The sequence below is a fragment of the Tuber melanosporum genome (assembly GCF_000151645.1).
Source record: "Tuber melanosporum whole genome shotgun sequence assembly, scaffold_98, strain Mel28".
In the NCBI taxonomy this organism is placed as follows: Eukaryota; Fungi; Ascomycota; class Pezizomycetes; order Pezizales; family Tuberaceae; genus Tuber; species Tuber melanosporum.
The window spans coordinates 90667-107600 of NW_003299148.1; the positions used below are offsets into that span (position 1 = coordinate 90667).

The window sequence follows — 16934 nt, forward strand, 5'->3', positions numbered from 1 at the left end:
GGAAAAAAGTGATTGGAAAGCACAAGATTTTCCTATTCTAGTATGGTGTAGCCATACTGCCCACTGCAATAACTGCTTCAAGACGTTCTGGCATACTATGAACTAAGTCATCCAAATGGTCTATCCCAATTGAATTCCAAATGGTCTCTACTGCCCTAACTAGAACCTCTATATCCTTAATTCTCCCAATGGTCTCTCTTAATTCTGTCTTCATATCACCCCATAGTGCCTCGATCAGGTTTAAATCTGAAGACTGAGGTGGCCATCAGAGTTGCTCAACTTTGTTGATTTCCCGGCAATGCTTTGAAAACTTTTGGTGACCGGGGGCACTGTCTTCAACAACCTATTTTACTTCTTTTAGCAATTGTAAATCTGACCAAAAACAACTATCTATGTAATACTACCTGAGTCCATCCATAATACTTACAAGTTCGATGCCAGAATGGAATAAGAATAGGATCAAGAATATGAGTTACATGGTACCAAGAGTCAACTTTCATTTTTGGAGGGATAACATATAACTCGGACTTCATTTCACCACAAAACCTACACCAAACCATCACACCTTCCTTTCCTGACTTCCAACTTTCATCAATACAATCTGGATGGAACTCTTCTTCAGGTCTATGCAATACCCATAGTCGATGGCCAAAGCCAGCAGTTGTGAATGTGGACTCATCTGTCCATGAGGTTTGGAGCCAATCATCATACATCCAATGAAGTCAGTCCTGACACCATTGTACTCGCAGAGGTTTATTCCTTTCACAAACACTGAATCTAAAGGAACAAAAAAGTACTTGTTACTGATCCCTATTTATCATAGGCTACTGAAGAGAGGAACAGAAAAGGAATAGAATGACATACTTTTTTCATGAATGCCACTTATAGTATCCCATTGATCCACATACATTACAAAGAGTACGAATGGAGTCTGCATATTCTAACTCCTACAACATATCCTGCCATTCTAAGCGTCGATTTCTCTTATCAGTTGTTATAAAAATTTGCAGTCACTTATTCTTGGCATCATCAAATATTGGTGGCCGGCCGGTTTGATGCTTGCTGGTTGGTATATTATTGGCTTTTAAACAAGCATAGATATCATGACAAGTGCTCAGCTTTATACTCACTAGTACCATAATATCTTTCCACTTCATTTTTGCCTCATCGTGAAGAGTGATGATGCGAAGCTGTTCATCAAAGGTCATTTCCCGGTGCTTTGTATTATTTGGAAAATGCTCACTCTAGGTTTCCTTCATTATAAGAAATAAATAAAATATGGGAGACTTTGTGGACAGACTTCAGACGTGGATCAGATAGGATTCAGAGCAAACAAGATCAGTTGACCTTGACTTTGGATGTGAAATCATGAAGTTTCTGATTTTGATAGTAGTTTAGTGGTTATATGGCTGTGGTGACAGACTCCATCTTGGATAACCTCACTCCAAAAGCTGGATTTGGATTGCTGAATCTTGATTTCCGACGTTGACAAGATCCACCAATCATATCCTTTCCGATCACTTACCCTTACACCCTCGTACTTGTAAAAGTCGGATTTACATGGGGGGGGGTTTCTGCTCGGTTCCCGTTCGCATTTGCTTAAAGTGTGGCGATTTTGGGGTCATACTGCCCCCTCGTTGGCTTAGCTCCAATCCGGCCCTTACTAAATGATATGGTGTTCAACTAGACTTCAACATTGGCCTAGATTTCTGTTTCTCCAGATGCAAGGTGGGTCTCTAGGGGCAATTCAGGGCCAAAATACCGGTTGGCATTCGACGGACATAGTGTATTCCGAATTCTGTACGAACACTGCGAACCCGACCGCAGAAGCATTTTGCCTCCCGCCCTTCTCCCCCCTTTCTGCCATCTCAGTCGTTCGAATACGGATTTGGTATCGTATCCTATCGATACGAGTGCAGTATCGATGACATTACATTGCTTTGCCTATTCCTCGGGGGGATTTTTTATTCTCCCCTCCTTTCTTCCTCTCCCCTCCAATCTTCTCCATACTAATAAGTCTTGGAGGAGACCGTCCTAATTTGGTCTCTCTCTCGAGTTTTTTTTTTTTTTTTCCCTTTCCCATCAGCCATTTTCATAGGGCCGGCTGGTTGTTTCGTCCCATCTCTTCCAGATCCATACTATCCGGTGATAATGAATGAGGTAACAGTGTACCGTACTCGCCATCTGGGGTGTGCCTGCACATGGGTGAAGATGTGGGCGCGGTCTTGCTCGGTTGTGCAAAACCTACCGTATTGTCTTTGCCTCACGAGGTTTTCTTTTTTCTTTTTTCTTTTCGGTTTTTTCGAAGGGGGGGGGGGTCTTTTTTTCCGGACCTCCCTCCACGCTCTCTTTCTTATTTACCCTTTCTTTTTTGTTTTTTAACTTAAAATTCTCACGCATCAATGGTTCCTGTTTTTGAATTTATGGTGTATCGTAACATAGCAAAGCATACAGTACTCGTAAAGTCTTCCTGAAGGATCAGATTTAACTTGCCTCCCCCCACCCCCGCCTCAGTTGCACTTATCACGCCAACCCCATCCCTCATCCCTACATTTAGTACGGTACCGTACGCATCCAGTCAGATTACCCAGATCTTTCCGCTGGGGATAGCCTGGCATTCAATCAATTGATCCTCTGCTGGGATAGTTACACTCAGATATCGATTAGGCCGTCGTACGCTCGGCTACCGCCATACAAGAGGTCAATTCCATCAATCACATATATCCATCCCATCCCGGGCGCGCCAACACCACCCGTGAACCCAATACCGCTCCATTCAGGCCTTATTGTCTCACCTCACAAAAAGTCAATCAAAACCGAGACCAACAGAGAGGCAAGAGTGACAAGGGGGTCAGATTCCAGGCCGTCCCTATAGCGCAGCATTTTGTACTCCTCTCCCTCCTCTCCCTCCACCCCGGTCTCTCCGATTTTCAATCCCCTGAGAGATTCCAGTGTTCGCCCCTGTCTCTACATACCTGCACGATTCACCTCACTATTACCACTCCCCCCCCCCGGTCCCAGCCCGCAAGCACGCACAAGCTACAGTAAGACATTTATCTTCAGTCTCTGAGGAGTAAAGCAGGAGGAGGAGGAGCAGCAGCAAGCAAGAAGCAAGCAACCAGCTGGGGAAATTTTAGCATCACTGAGCTTGCCATTTTCACGATTCAATTGCGGTTCGGAAAACCCTCACACACTTTCTAGGCCCACACGTTTTGGTTGTATCCCATCACCTGCCTTTAATTCTCCTCCTTATTATCTCCTGCGTCTTCTTCTCCTATCTTTCCCTTCTTTCCTTCACATACCCATACTCGAAGACGCTAGTATATCTTCAGAGGCGCATCCATCCTGCGAGAAGCCAGCCAGCCATTTCTGCCAGCAATCAGAAGCTTGGGACGACCTCCAATTCCAACTCTACCCAGCTGTCTGGCTCTTGATATAGCGGTGCCTTTTTTTGTCGTTTACCAAACCGGTTCCTGTCTCGATACCATTCCTTCGGGTTGTCGCTTCTTCTCGGTAGATCCCTCACCAGAAGGCTTGTTCGGCAACATCTAAAAAACGTGGTGATCGCCCGCTCCTTGCTCTCTTTGGACCGGACATCAACTATTATCACCTCTGCACCATCTGCCACACCCCCTCCCACTTGTATCATTACTGTTCCCATCCACGCACTCCCCGCATATTCATACTGCGTCCTTGCCCGCCGCCCATCTTTCCCTTTAACAGCATCAGACACCTGCACCCATCTTCACACAACAAATCCTTTCTCTTCCACTACCACTCCACCTAACATCTCCGCCTCCAACAACTACCCAACAGCTAGTAACTGAAGTAACTGAGGTATGTATTGTATTGCACTTCTCCCGGCTTCCAATCCATCCTTAGTGCATCCAGCCCTATCCCCTACCATTACCCACCTTCATAGTTCGTCACAACTTTTTTATTTTTATTTCATCCTTTCCCTCCCCTTTTGTGCCTATCCTGCTGTTGTTGGTTCTTCCTTTGCCGCTGTCATCCACCTGAACTTCATGTCGCTGACTCAAGTGATCTAGCAGCCTGTTGCGCCTCTCGTTGAGCTGTCCCAACCTCCGCTACGAGATCCCAGCCTCCAAGGCGGCTGCGCTATATACCCCCTTCCCTCCTAGGGGCATTTTCCGTCAAAGTCTTCACCACGGCGGCCCTCAGCTACCCCCCGTTCTCACGGGAAACAGTTTCGCCTCTCCAACTCTTTATTCCGCCGACACCGCAGTCTTCCTATCCGTCGCCGACCCTAAGCGCGGCAGACAAGTATCCACTGCCCTCCCTGGATCCCTCCCAGGGCCAGCAAGCCCAATATTGGGGAGGAAGCTCCTCGGGGGCTTCCTCTACTACTGCCTCTTCTCCCTCGATTTTGACACCTTCCCTGGGCTCAGGTACTTCGCCACCTTCGCTATCGTACTTGCAATCTGCGCCATTTAACTACCAATCCTCGGTCGCTAGGACCCTTCCCACACCACCCACTACTAGCGACGCAGAAACAAGACCTTTCCCTCCTCCAGTCCGTGAAGAGATCTCCAACCTGGCTGCCACATTAGCACAGAGCTCCTCTTTGATGAGCACCCACGACATGTCTTCGGGCCTTGCTGCGCGGAGGCAGCAACATCCGCTTCCCCAGTTCCATCTCAACACCACAAGAGCACCCTACTCGAGCTTTGGCGGCAATAGTGTACTTACTCCCCCACCAATGGGACCCAACGAGATAACCAGTCCATTGAGCAGTGGTGGTAGTAGTGCTGGAACGGTATCTGCCATGGGACAGTTTTCCCCGGTTGGTTATTGGCCTGCTACCTCGAATAGTTCGCCCTATGGTTACGGCTCAGCCTCAGCAAATGCTTCGTATACGTCAGGAGGGATCCAGAGTTCCACAAACTCAAACTTTGGGGTTAGAGGGTTTACCTCGCCTGGCGTAACGTTGAACAGAGGAAACAGCAGACCCTCAAGCCCTGCCACTGGGGAGTTAGTTCACCCCCCCAGTTTTGACAATCCGTCGCCCTATACAGGCGGGATACCCATCTCGACCAGTGCTGGGGGCCACCCAATCGCTGCGGTAGCTGGATCAGGTTTACCTTCGATAGGGCCGGGGTCGAATGTCCATGGTAACTACGCTGCTGCCTACCTTCAACCCAATCAGCACCCTAACCAGCCCCACCCTCCAATGAACAGCCAATCACAACAAAATCACGATCCGTATTCCCCTCAAGGTTCGTTACCTCCTCCAAACCCCTCGCAGCCCTATTATGGACAGCAGCAACAACAAGGCCTTCAAATGTCGCCCTCGAGTGTTATGGGTAGACAGATGAACTCTGGGCCCCAGTACCCGCCACTAGTCCCGTTGCAACCGAATTACAAGCCTCAGTACCCTCTTCCGGGGGTAGGCGGACCAGTTATGGGTGGGATCTTACACGGACACCCAGGCATGATGACCCATCACCATCCCGGTGCTCACCATCAACAGCAACAAACCGAGCGACCCTTCAAGTGTGACCAGTGCCCTCAAAGCTTCAACAGAAACCACGACCTGAAGCGACACAAGAGGATACATCTGGCTGTTAAGCCCTTCCCTTGCAATAACTGCGAGAAGAGCTTCAGTAGGAAGGACGCTCTAAAGGTGAGAACCAAGTCCCGCAGTGGCAAAGTTTTTGAGAGTATTGAACTAATAACGTGTTGCAGAGGCATCGCCTTGTTAAGGGATGCGGAAAGAACGACCATCTTCAAGGACAACCTTCGCCTGCTACTACTGGACAGGATTCGAAACAATCACCTAGCGTCTCACCGGTTAGTGCTAGAAATCCTGGCCCGGAACGAAACGCCAGTCCACCAGGGAGCGCTGGTGGTATGATAAAGCATGACCGATAATATAGTACCTTGACAGCTTGTCATCTATCTCTCGGCTCTTCGAGACTTGTAAGCTATAATATTTTCTTGGTGGATACCCTCGATACCTTTCGTCTATTGTCGTTATAAAGACCTTATTCTTTCGGTTCTCTTACCACATGTCCATTCTTCGCATTCTTCTCGGCATTTGTTATGTGTTTATGGTGCGACTCTTTGCTCAATATGGGAGTAGTGCTTTTTTATATATCTGTTTCGTGTCAAAATATTATGGGGCTGGAGGATTTTGTGCTTTTTTGTGCTTTTCTCGACGGAATACCTAGCATGATTTTCTGTCTTTCTTTCTTTACGTGTATGCAAAAGGCGCTTCTTGTTTGGCGTGGGCGGCGATTGATTTTTAGTATTTTCTTCTCTTATAATTCCTCGGGCTTTTGGATTTTGCTTTCCTATGGGGACTGGTAAAGCCGCGTAATCTTTGGCTTTGCTGTCGATATATCATCTGTTCTGTTCGTTCGATTGGTCCATATCTTGCTTTCTTTCTACTGTTGGGTGAGGCAAACGGCAGGAGGGAAAATATTTAGCGGTGTTGTATGCTTTATATCTGGTGCCGGGGGGGGGGTGCTTGAATTTTAATTGATGGTAGCAACATTGGCAGGGGTTTGTCCTGATTGCTTGCGGTGGCGATATATCCCAGTGTTCATCGGCGGCGGGGAGGAAGGATAACCCTTTCGGTGATTCTGTCATTGCGGTATCATATCATATCCTGGGCTTCGAATTATTGTTGTGATTAGGTTACCGTATTATACTATTGAAGAAGTAAACGTCGCTGAAGAATTTGCCGGCGTTAGGGTGTTGATTTGGTTAGGACTTGTGGGTGATGGGATCAGGTGATGCGTTACCTTTGTGCAATGCAACATATCCATACGCTGTGTGATGGGTGACATGAAGCGAAGAAAGTGGGCGCCTGTGGCATGCTGTTGTGTTGTTATTCACCGGAAATCTTAGCACACAATGGAATGTTTGATTCTCGCTCGTAGAGAGGGGGTCAGAGATGTGCTGTGTTGTTTTCCCGGTTGTTCTCTCGTTTAAGTGTGAATGAGGCTCTGTGTGGGGGAAGATCTTCGCAAAGAAATGCCAACTTTACCAGGTTTGGACAACGGGAGTCTGTGCACATCCCTGACTGAGGCGCTGGACGTCGGGTGATCGACGCAATTCATTTTGTGACATTGAAGGTGGAATATTTGAAGGCATTCCTGTCATGAGGAATTCACATAGCAAGTATGCAAAAGATGTGTGTGTGTGTGTGTGTATAGCCCTCCTTTTGTGAGGGCTTGCAGCTAACATGATAATTTGCTTATGAAATGCTTGTGAACAGCATCCGTTCCTTTTTTTCTGGTTTACCCTTCCCCCTTTGGTCTGTCCACTCACTTGGTGATATCTGACCTCTATCGTGGGGGGATTCTCTTCTCCGGATAATCCATGGAGAGTTGACACTTCTACTTTTTCCTTCCTTCCTTCCTTCCTTTATCTTTGTCTTGTCTTTTGTTCATCCACTACACTCATTTGTGTTGAATTGAGTTTTGCCCTAGGGCATTGCTGTCGATCTTTAATATTTCTCTTTGGTTCTCTCAACAATTGCGTTTTCACCTCCATTTTCTTAGCCTTTTCTAATTTTTTCCTTCGTCGTCACCCCATCCTGTAGTAACCGTACTACGCTTGCACATTTACGTTGGCGCAGGTTTTGCGGGCTATACCATAATTTCGGCGACTGGCCTTCCGTGCCTGAGCTCAGGTATCATAACAAACTTCCAGAACAACTTCCCTCCTTCCTCCACGACACCCTCTGTTCATTCACACAAACACCCATCATTCCTTCCTTATCAAATAGATTAATTTTATTTGCCGGCAGTACGTATTTCCTTAATCCAGTAAGCACTGCTTCTGTCAATCACCATCTTAGCTTGATTTCTCACAGGGGCGATTCTAACGCAGGGCCATAGGTCAAGCCCTGTTGTAATATCCTTATAGACTAATACCTGCCATGGAGTCTCGTGGCAAAGGCGATCGGACTTCGTATAGAGGTTCTCGGAGACCTTTGCAGGATACACCCGTTAATGTAGCTTATTCTTCATCAACTAGAGCACCGGCTCCACCCAACTATTCCAAGCCCCGAGCATTCGATAATCAGGAGCAGCAGAAGACCACTCAGCAAACATCGAACAGATCATACAAGCAGGCCGACTCCTACGAGCCTCATGGCACTGGAGAGTATGTTGGGGATACCTCCTCGAGTCCTGTCGACCCCCCCCCTTCGACCCCCCCACCCCAGAAGCCGAACGCACACCGTGCTAGAGTCAAGGCACAGGTTGGCCCGTGGCTCCTTGGACGTACTCTAGGGAAGGGAAGTAGCGGAAGAGTTAGACTGGCTAAGCATGTCGAGACCGGTCAATTCGCCGCCATTAAGATCGTTGGAAAGGGGAATGATGAGATGGTTGGTGAAAATGGGCAGGAGAGACCTCTACCACCGGGCTTGGAGCGAGAGGTGGTTATTATGAAGTTGATTTGCCATCCGAATGTTATGGGTCTGTGGGATGTTTGGGAGAATCGTGGAGAGCTGTAAGTCAGCCTGCTGCGCGAGTGTGGTTCCATCATGCTAAAAACGGACACAATCGGTAGATATCTTGTTCTGGAATACATCGAAGGTGGCGAACTCTTTGATTACTTGACTCGCCGTGGCCGTCTGCCGGAGCCTGAGGCTCTTATGTACTTCCGTCAAATTCTTTCTGGGATCGATTACTGCCAGCATTTTAATATCTGCCATCGCGATTTAAAGCCAGAGAATCTTTTACTCGATTCCAATGGAAATATCAAGATTGCTGATTTTGGTATGGCTGCTCTACAGCCTCATGGATCTCTCCTAGACACTCCTTGTGGATCTCCTCACTATGCGTCCCCTGAGATTGTTTCGGGAAAGCATTATGATGGGGCGAAGTCTGATATTTGGTCTTGTGGTATCATTCTGTTCGCTCTTTTGGCTGGGTACCTCCCGTTCGATGACGACAATATTCGGAAGCTGTTGCAAAAGGTTATGAAGGGACGATTTGTTATGCCAGTTGAATTCTCGATAGAAGCACAGGACCTAATAACGAGAATGCTGACCATCGACCCTGAAGAGCGCATATCCATGGAAGAGATCTGGAAACACCCTCTTGTGCGGATGTACGCCCCTTTGGACCCGGTCACAGGCGAGGAGGCCGATAGGGGTCCGAAGCCTCCGCGCTCGAAAGATATCGGACGACCAGTAAAGCATGGAAGAGATATCGATGGTGAGATATTAAAGAATTTGCAGACTCTTTGGCAAGGTGTTGAAGAAAATGCCCTGATCGAGAGGTTGTTGAATAATGTGTAAGTGATTGCCTTACCCTTGGGCTCCGGCCTGAAGCATGTTATCTGGGATTCGAGTGGATGTTGTGAGTCGTGGCTCTTGCGGGGGGTTGTTTCGATAATGTAAATGTTTGGATTGCGCGAATTATGGCGTGAAAGCAAAACTAACTGTAACATCTTGTTTGCAATTACAGACACAACCAAGAAAAGGTATTCTATTTCCTATTGATGAAGTATCGATATGAACATTTGGAAAATTATCCCGGAATCTCCGAAGAGCGTAAAAGCTCTCAGACATCTGGCAGTTCAACATCCACCCATCTACCTCAACGCCGGATCGGCAGTCGACAGGGAAGACGTGCCGGGACTGTAGCACGGCGTGGTAGACATAGAGAAACCCCTGGTGCCTCTGCAGCTGGTGGCGATGTTGTTGACTATCGCCCTCCCACTAGAGGAAAGCCACAAGCCGAATCGATCGATGGCGGCGGCCGCGTGAACTACAATGCACGAGAAAAAGCAGGTGATCGCCTACGGTCCGTGAGGGGTAGGCATAGTATTGCAGATAATCGCAACCAAAATTCTGTCCGATTAAGGGGAGTATCCTCCCGAGTATCTGCAACGGGCTCCATCCGCCACCATCATTACCTTCATGCTGTTAACACGAATAGTACTGGTGGTCGGTATCGCTCTCGGTCCTCATTGGCAAGCCATACAAGCACGTCTCCATCACTTTTCAGATCAAACGGCCATTCCAAACGTCGTGTTAGCTTTAAACGCAATACCAGTCTCAATAATCGCCATGCAAGAGCTGGTGGGTCAGCTGCCTCAAGGAATCCACCACAAGACCCTGTTTGGATCGACGATGAGCGCGGTACACGTACCCATGCTGTTGGATTTGGTCGAGAGGATACACCAAGATTTGAGATCAGTCCGGGAATATTTATACCTAAAGGAAGAAAGGAGAGTATTGATACCACCGAGAGACTCTCGACCTCTGTTAATGATGGAATGGCTACGGATGGGAAGGGTGTCCGCGCGGGCAAGCCCGGTCGAAGAGCATACCATGCCAGCGAGCAAATAGATGCAGAGAGGCGGCGGATAGCCAGTGAAGAGCTTGAAGCAGCTTGTGACAGGGCTTTCGGCTCTCCGGGGTCACTCAACACGCTTAGTACCGTGAGAAGTGTTTGCGACACTGGCGATACAAGCTCTTATACGGTCGATTCTCCGGCTACTATTAGAGCTCAGCAATCTCGTAGGGATGGCGATGATAGGCCACTACCGACTTTACCTCCAGAAGCGCTTATTAGAAAATGCTCGAATGGTCGTAGCACGCTTAGAATTTTTGATGATGACGAACCTGACCCCGATAAAGGTTGCCTGGACGATGTTCTTGAGCACTTTGATAAACTCATGGAACGTCCGATTTCCTTCGGGCCACCCTCTAATCAACTTCGTGCTATTTCTCAAGGCGGGAGGCCGCTCAATTTGGCTGGCACTAATAACACTATTCCCATGCCTCATATCTTTGAGAAGGAGAAAATTGCAAAACTCGAAGCGCAGAACCAAGGCTTGGGTATTACTCGTGGGGGCGTTGGCAGCAAGTCGAGGGTGGTTTCTGCACCACAGCCAAATCGGAATGTCTCGTTGGCACGCCGTCATCCGAAAAGGCAATCCGATAATCTGACTCGTGTTGATAAATTCGAGCCGGCCCCGTTGAGGATACGTCCGAAGAGTGTCGTGAATCGCCATGTGCCTATCGACAGAGCTGGGGATGGGAGTAGGAATTCGAAACGTTTGAGCCAGTTGCCAGCTGTCAAAGATGAGTCTGCCGGATTCAATCCAGAGCTAATTCTGCCCTCAACACACGGGGACGAGAGACAATCCCTAAGGTTGGCGAATGACGAAACTCGCACCATCGCTACAAAGGTGAATCCAGTCATGTCCGGTGCCCTCGCGACAGCGGTTATGGAACCTTTGGTAAAGGGGGTCAAGAAGAAGCGTTCCCTTTTTGATGTTTTGAAGGGAAAGAGCAAAATCGCACCTGAGTCTAAGGATCCTGCGGTTGAAGAGATTGTCTCAGGCGGGATCAAGGGCACTTTTGGGCGTCGTTCTGGAAATCTTCTTAAGAGGTGGGCTAGTCGTGATGCTGGGGGCTTGTTGGCTTTTGGGACTTCTAATGGTATGGCTGTATAGCTCATTTGACATCTACAGTCGAACAGTGAGGTTTTTTTCGTGTTTTTCATTGTGCTGACCAGTACTACTACTAGATCGTGGCGACACCCAGAGCATTGGAAACGGGCTCACATCTTGCTTTACGGTTCCTCAGGGCTCGAAAGAGGGGAGTGGTAGCTTTGGGGGCTTCGAGGAGGATCAGTTCACTAAGGTCATGTCCCAACGCAATTGGTTCATGAAATTCCTTAACGTCAAGCCGGCTAGTCGCGTGATCTGCTTCAACATCTCACCCATGGTTGCGCGTAAAGAGATTATGAAGCTTTGGAAGGAATGGGTCAAATATGGACTGGTGATTGTTGAGGATGATCGCAAGTCTTTGGTTATGAGGGCTAGAGTCGGAACTCCTAACAGTAAGATTGCCTTCCGAGTTTAGTCGTGATCCTTTCTCTAGAGGGTGTTTTCAAGTAAAAAAATACTCACGAGGGTGTTGTATAGGTCTTAATATTAAGGAGGTTTCTTTTGTGGGCGAAATTCGTGCTTACGGAGGATCTAGAAAGACTGGATCTGGTGTGGTGAGATTCACCCAGGAGAGAGGTGCTGCGTCTTCCTTCAACCGTGTCATTGGAGAGATGACGAAGAAGTTCTCTGAGAAACGGATAATCCTCCCAGAGGACTAGGCCCGTGGCCTTCCCGGATGTAATGGTAGGATGTACAGCGAAGAGGGCTTCTAAATTTCCTTTCTTTTCTACTAACCCTTTACTAGATTCTCTGTACAAAAGTATTTTCCATTTTTCACAACCCCTTCACAACAGCAGCCCTTCCTTCTGTACCCGTAACATCCGCTTTAGCTTTCTGTCAGGGCACGTCCGGTCTCTACAAAAGCTTACTGGACTCTTCTTTTCGGATTCGAGTCATACGTTAATTTCCTCATCCCTTTCGATTACTGTATCTTGGTAAACACTGCTTGCTCTAAAGTGTAGTTTTATATGTACGAGAGACCAAACTTTCGAAAGGGAATTCAAATACTGTTTTTGACAATTTTCTGCCACTTTTTTTTTTTTTTTTTTTGATGGGTGCCACTGCGGCCTTATGGTGTCGTTTTTTTTTCGTTCGACCCTAGCCTGGGCTGGTCGGTCTGGTTTACAAGGTATTCTAACCCCCGAGCGGCGGGCTAGCCTAAGCATTGAGCGAGCAGGCGGGCAAGCCCTAGGCTTAGCCGTTGAAGCTTAGCCGTTGAAGCACAGGTCAAGCACAGTCGTTACTCGAGTATGATACAGAAACTCCACTGAGCAAAGCTTCCGCTGTGACTCCAATGCCTACGGTACTATACTTCTCTATCACATACCGTACTATACTCCGAATCTCAAGAACTCTGTAGTTTGCGATATCGTGTTAGTCCCCACCCCCCACTAACTACACTATACTACCGTACCCTATAGGCAAAACAGATAGGGCAATGGTGAGGCTAAGGGAAATCCGGTCCCCATAGTATGATATCATAATAATATTATCATAAATTAGTGATTGAAGTTAGCCAAACGCAAGGCACCAGATCAAGCTGGGCTCGGATGTCCAAGCCTATGATATTTATAGTCCCGTATCGTAAACTGGGGGGTCTACATGCGCGAGCAGTGCTCGAGTATCGCAGTGCACTTGCACGAGTACAGTACCTACAAGTAAAATTGGGAGATGCGTTTACGTTAACTCGAGTGCTGTGCCCTTGGTTCTGTTCTAACCTAGGGGATAGGCTGAATTGAAGGCAATCCGGCGGAGTGGTTTCTTTTTGTTTTGCCGTCGGGGGAGTTTTATATGTAAATAACATGATACGTGAGCGGGCATTCAGTTTTTGGCTTGGTTTGATTCGGTTTTGCTTTATACCATAGTCGGGCAGGGCGGGAATGGAACGGGGGGAGGAGGGGGGGGGGGGTGGACATCTGTGGACTTTGGTGGACATTTGTGGACCTGCCAGACTCTTTTCTTTTTCATTTTTCATCCTGATAGTTAGGTTATAACCTGTGTTGGGGAGTACTGCAGTCTAGTGTAGGTCACGGGTCGGAGTTCTGTGTCGAGCACGGTTTGTATCATACGTCCGTCCGTCCGACTGAAGGCTGTGTTGTATTAAATTATCTACCGTAGGCTCTCACTCTGTACTGTACTGCACTTGTAGCGTCTGCATACCCACCCACCCCTCTTCTACAGGTAGATGTAGTACTGTACAAGACGTTATTGGCGTTGTTTTTGTTTTGAGTGTTACTGTATGTCTACTCTACCGTAATCGAGGTATGCGTCTTTTTTTTTTTTTTTTTTTTTTTTTTCATCTTGATTTTTGACCTCATCTCGTCCTCCTCCTCCTTTTGTTCGTGGGTGGCTATGTGCGGCACTGTACAGTACTCGAGGACTCGTGAGCTATAGCACTGCCTTAGTCTCTCACCCATATGCATATGCATATTATACATATGTACAGTCGCACCCCGCTATAATGGACCCCTTTATAGTGAAAAAACCGAACAAATTGTGGTGGAGTTTGGATTTCTCATAGAAATATTCTTGCTATAACGAATTTTATTGGATAGTGAATATGAATAGATTTTTCAGATTTTGTACCCCTGTTCCCATACAAATTTAACCTGCTATAATAGACAATTGGCAACTAGAGAAGCAGATTGGCATATGTTTGGCTAAAGCCAAAATCATACTGAGAGGGAAAGAGATTTAGGTCCTACGAGTCATATGGATGGGGGTACATATTGTGATGAGTTTGGTCCCTCTCATACCCACTGAAACTGCTGCCTCTAGCTTGTTCTAACTCTTCCTCATCTGTAGTTACACTATCACCTTCTGTTTCTCCTACCTTCAACTCTACAATACCACCCTGCACCATTGTGATTGGCACCTCTGACCACTCACTCCTGTGAGAAGCCTCATGTTCTCTTTCTTTCCATTTCTATTTCTATTTCTATTTCTATTTCTATTTCTATTTCTATTTCTATTTCTATTTCTATTTCTATTTCTATTTCCGTTTCTATTTCTGTTTCTGTTTCTGTTTTCTTTTCTGCTATGCCAGTTACTTCTTAAGCTGATGGAGCAAGGTTGATCAGCCTGAGAGTGAGCTGGTGGCCAAGACTTCAGCTGGGAAGGTATCCGAGTAAAAAAAGTATTGATGCTAGTTTGTTTCTTTTGAGATTCTTGATAGCAAATAGAGTAAAGATAATTAGTAAGACAATAGTTCTCTTTCTTTTATGATCAAGAATTGGAAAATCTAGTATTGAAAGTGAGATATGAAAGGTATTCTTCCTTAACCAGAAATAAATATAAACCTACTAGTGAAGAGCAGAGGCTAAAAAGGTAGACTGTTTGACCATTGCAGAGAGCAAAATCTTCCGCCTAGTATTAGTTGAAAGGGAACTAACTGGTAGTGACTGAAGGTAGTGGGAGATGTTGTGAAGGGACTGGATAGCTTTGGTAGGAGATAAAAGCTGAAGTAGGGGGGTAAAAAGTTCATTATCGAGATCTCCTTCCGTGTCAAGGTATGTTGTTTCCATATGATCAATATTCCATATAAGTAAACCCAAATTAATATATTCCTAGACAAGAGATCTGGAATCTGGGAGAATTGCATGTATTTTGGCAAGGTCCTCAGCATCTTCCAGACTCTCATCACGGCAATAGTTATAAAATCTTTGATCCAATTTAGTTTGTGGGAGGCCTGGATTGAGGATTCTGACAGTGAAACGAGTTTGAGCAGAGGAAGCAGCGAGGAAGTCAGAGTCCTCAGCAGGTAAGTGACGAGAACTAAGCAAACCAGCCTACTTCCAGCAGTTACTAATTGTACTGGTAGGAATCAACTCCCATGTATCAGCTATGAGGTATATTGTGGAGAGAATATTGAGCTTTGGTGGAGCTTGACTATGTCGATTGAAGTATTAAACTATGTAGTCCACATACTGCCTCCAGTATGCCGCTTTGAAAGAAGCAATAATACCCTGATCAAGTGGTTGGAGCTTTGAGGTAGTATTCGGAGGGAGATAGAAAAGGGTGATATTCGTAAGTACTGGTAGAGCTGGTTCTTTGTAGTTCTCAGGTTGAGAATTGGGGTGTGGATGGCTTGGCAGTTATCGGTAATAAGGATAATATTCTGTCTCTGGATTTATATTTTTTGATCAAAATTCCTTAAATATTCATATCACAATCCACTTAACATCCAAGCCTTTTTGTTGTAGCGGTAAAGAATTGGTAGGTTATGAATATTAATTCTATTGTGCTGGAATGCCTGTGGTGTTTCTGCCCATCCAATGACTATTAAGCGTCTTTTTTCAGTCCCATCTGCATTGACTGTATGGAAGGTTGTAATGCGAGTTTTATCTAACTTGACCTTGGCTAAAACTCTTCCATTTTCCTTTCTTACATTAGAGTAAGCTGCCTGTTTATTATATTGTAGACCACTCTCGTCACAATTCTAAATGTCCTCCAAGGCAAAATACCTTAGGCTCTGTTTGGCGGGAACGGAACCGTTCAGGAACGGTCCAGTTCAAAATGGTTGCAACAGGTGAAATGGAGCACTTCTGTTTCGAAACGGTTTCTCTTACCTTCAATTGAGAATTTTTTTTAACCCCTGGCAACACTCTATAGGGCAGAGTAATTTTGAATACCATACCCTAATAAATCTGCTTTTTTCTTTTTCTTGTAAACTAATGAAATAAATTCTATATTATGTGCAAATCTCTCAGTCTCCTGTACAAAAAAAACTATCTTATCTTAATATTCGTGAAAACTTCTCCCTTTTCTAAAGAGGTTTCAACTTATTCACAGATACCAAGATGGACGAGCATTCTCCTCAATACCAGTGTGTTACCACTTTCACCATACTTATCAAAATTGTTTACTAATTTAAAATTCCTGGTGAGAGACAGTCTCGTATTGGATGATTTATCCAAGATCTGGCGCAAGGAGCGTAGAAACCCGACTCTGTGCTCCGCCAGAAGCTCATCCAGTGGACCAATACAAATGTAGACTTGCTAGAATCGTGTCCGGATTCTGAATATTCGGAAGTCCAGGTGCGCGCCCTCCGAGAGAGCCACCGGCGGCTCGGAAGGTTTTGGTGATCGCTTCCGGAATCTCCGGCAACCCTGTTACAGGATGCCTGGAGAGCCCCCCGGCTGTAGCGGCTGGTGTTTCTTCTCTCTGCCTGCCATAGCCGCTGGAGGGAAAGGCAACAACAGGCTGATTGCCAAACGCCTGGAGGGTCACCAGGATTCCCGATTATTATAACAGCTGGCGTTTGCTCTTTCTGCCCACGGTAATCACAGTATAGGCAAACGGCGTCAACATTCTGATTAGCAATCCCTTCGCGTAGCGGATCGATAACCAAGGGGCTGGGATAACGTGAGCGGTGAACTGAGTGCATGCGGGGTTACGAATCCTACTTGACGAAAGCATCTCCCGCTTTCGAGGCCCCATGACAAAATGGGACGGCATTACTTCTATCGGCATGCCATGTTTGAAACTCGCTG

The 16934-nt window shown here is 46.5% G+C and overlaps 3 protein-coding genes; all 3 read left to right on the plus strand.

Annotated features, from left to right (window-relative positions):
• The first annotated feature begins 2754 nt into the window (after positions 1–2754).
• Positions 2755–6699, plus strand: GSTUM_00012172001 (uncharacterized protein). XM_002842383.2 has 3 exons: positions 2755–3837; positions 4050–5644; positions 5707–6699. Exons 2-3 carry the CDS (start codon positions 4589–4591, stop codon positions 5890–5892), a joined length of 1242 nt encoding a protein of 413 aa, XP_002842429.1. The 5' UTR covers positions 2755–3837; positions 4050–4588; the 3' UTR covers positions 5893–6699.
• A 1210-nt stretch (positions 6700–7909) lies between these two features.
• GSTUM_00012173001 (uncharacterized protein) lies at positions 7910–9277 on the plus strand (the record flags this gene model as incomplete). The annotated part of the gene is made up of 2 exons (XM_002842384.1): positions 7910–8484; positions 8545–9277. 2 exons carry the CDS (start codon positions 7910–7912, stop codon positions 9275–9277), a joined length of 1308 nt encoding a protein of 435 aa, XP_002842430.1.
• Positions 9278–10764: 1487 nt separating this feature from the next.
• On the plus strand, positions 10765–12271 carry GSTUM_00012174001 (uncharacterized protein; the record flags this gene model as incomplete). XM_002842385.2 has 3 exons in its annotated part: positions 10765–11431; positions 11520–11834; positions 11920–12271. The coding sequence occupies 3 exons, from the start codon at positions 10765–10767 to the stop codon at positions 12099–12101; spliced, it is 1164 nt and encodes a 387-aa protein (XP_002842431.1). The 3' UTR covers positions 12102–12271.
• Positions 12272–16934: the final 4663 nt, after the last annotated feature.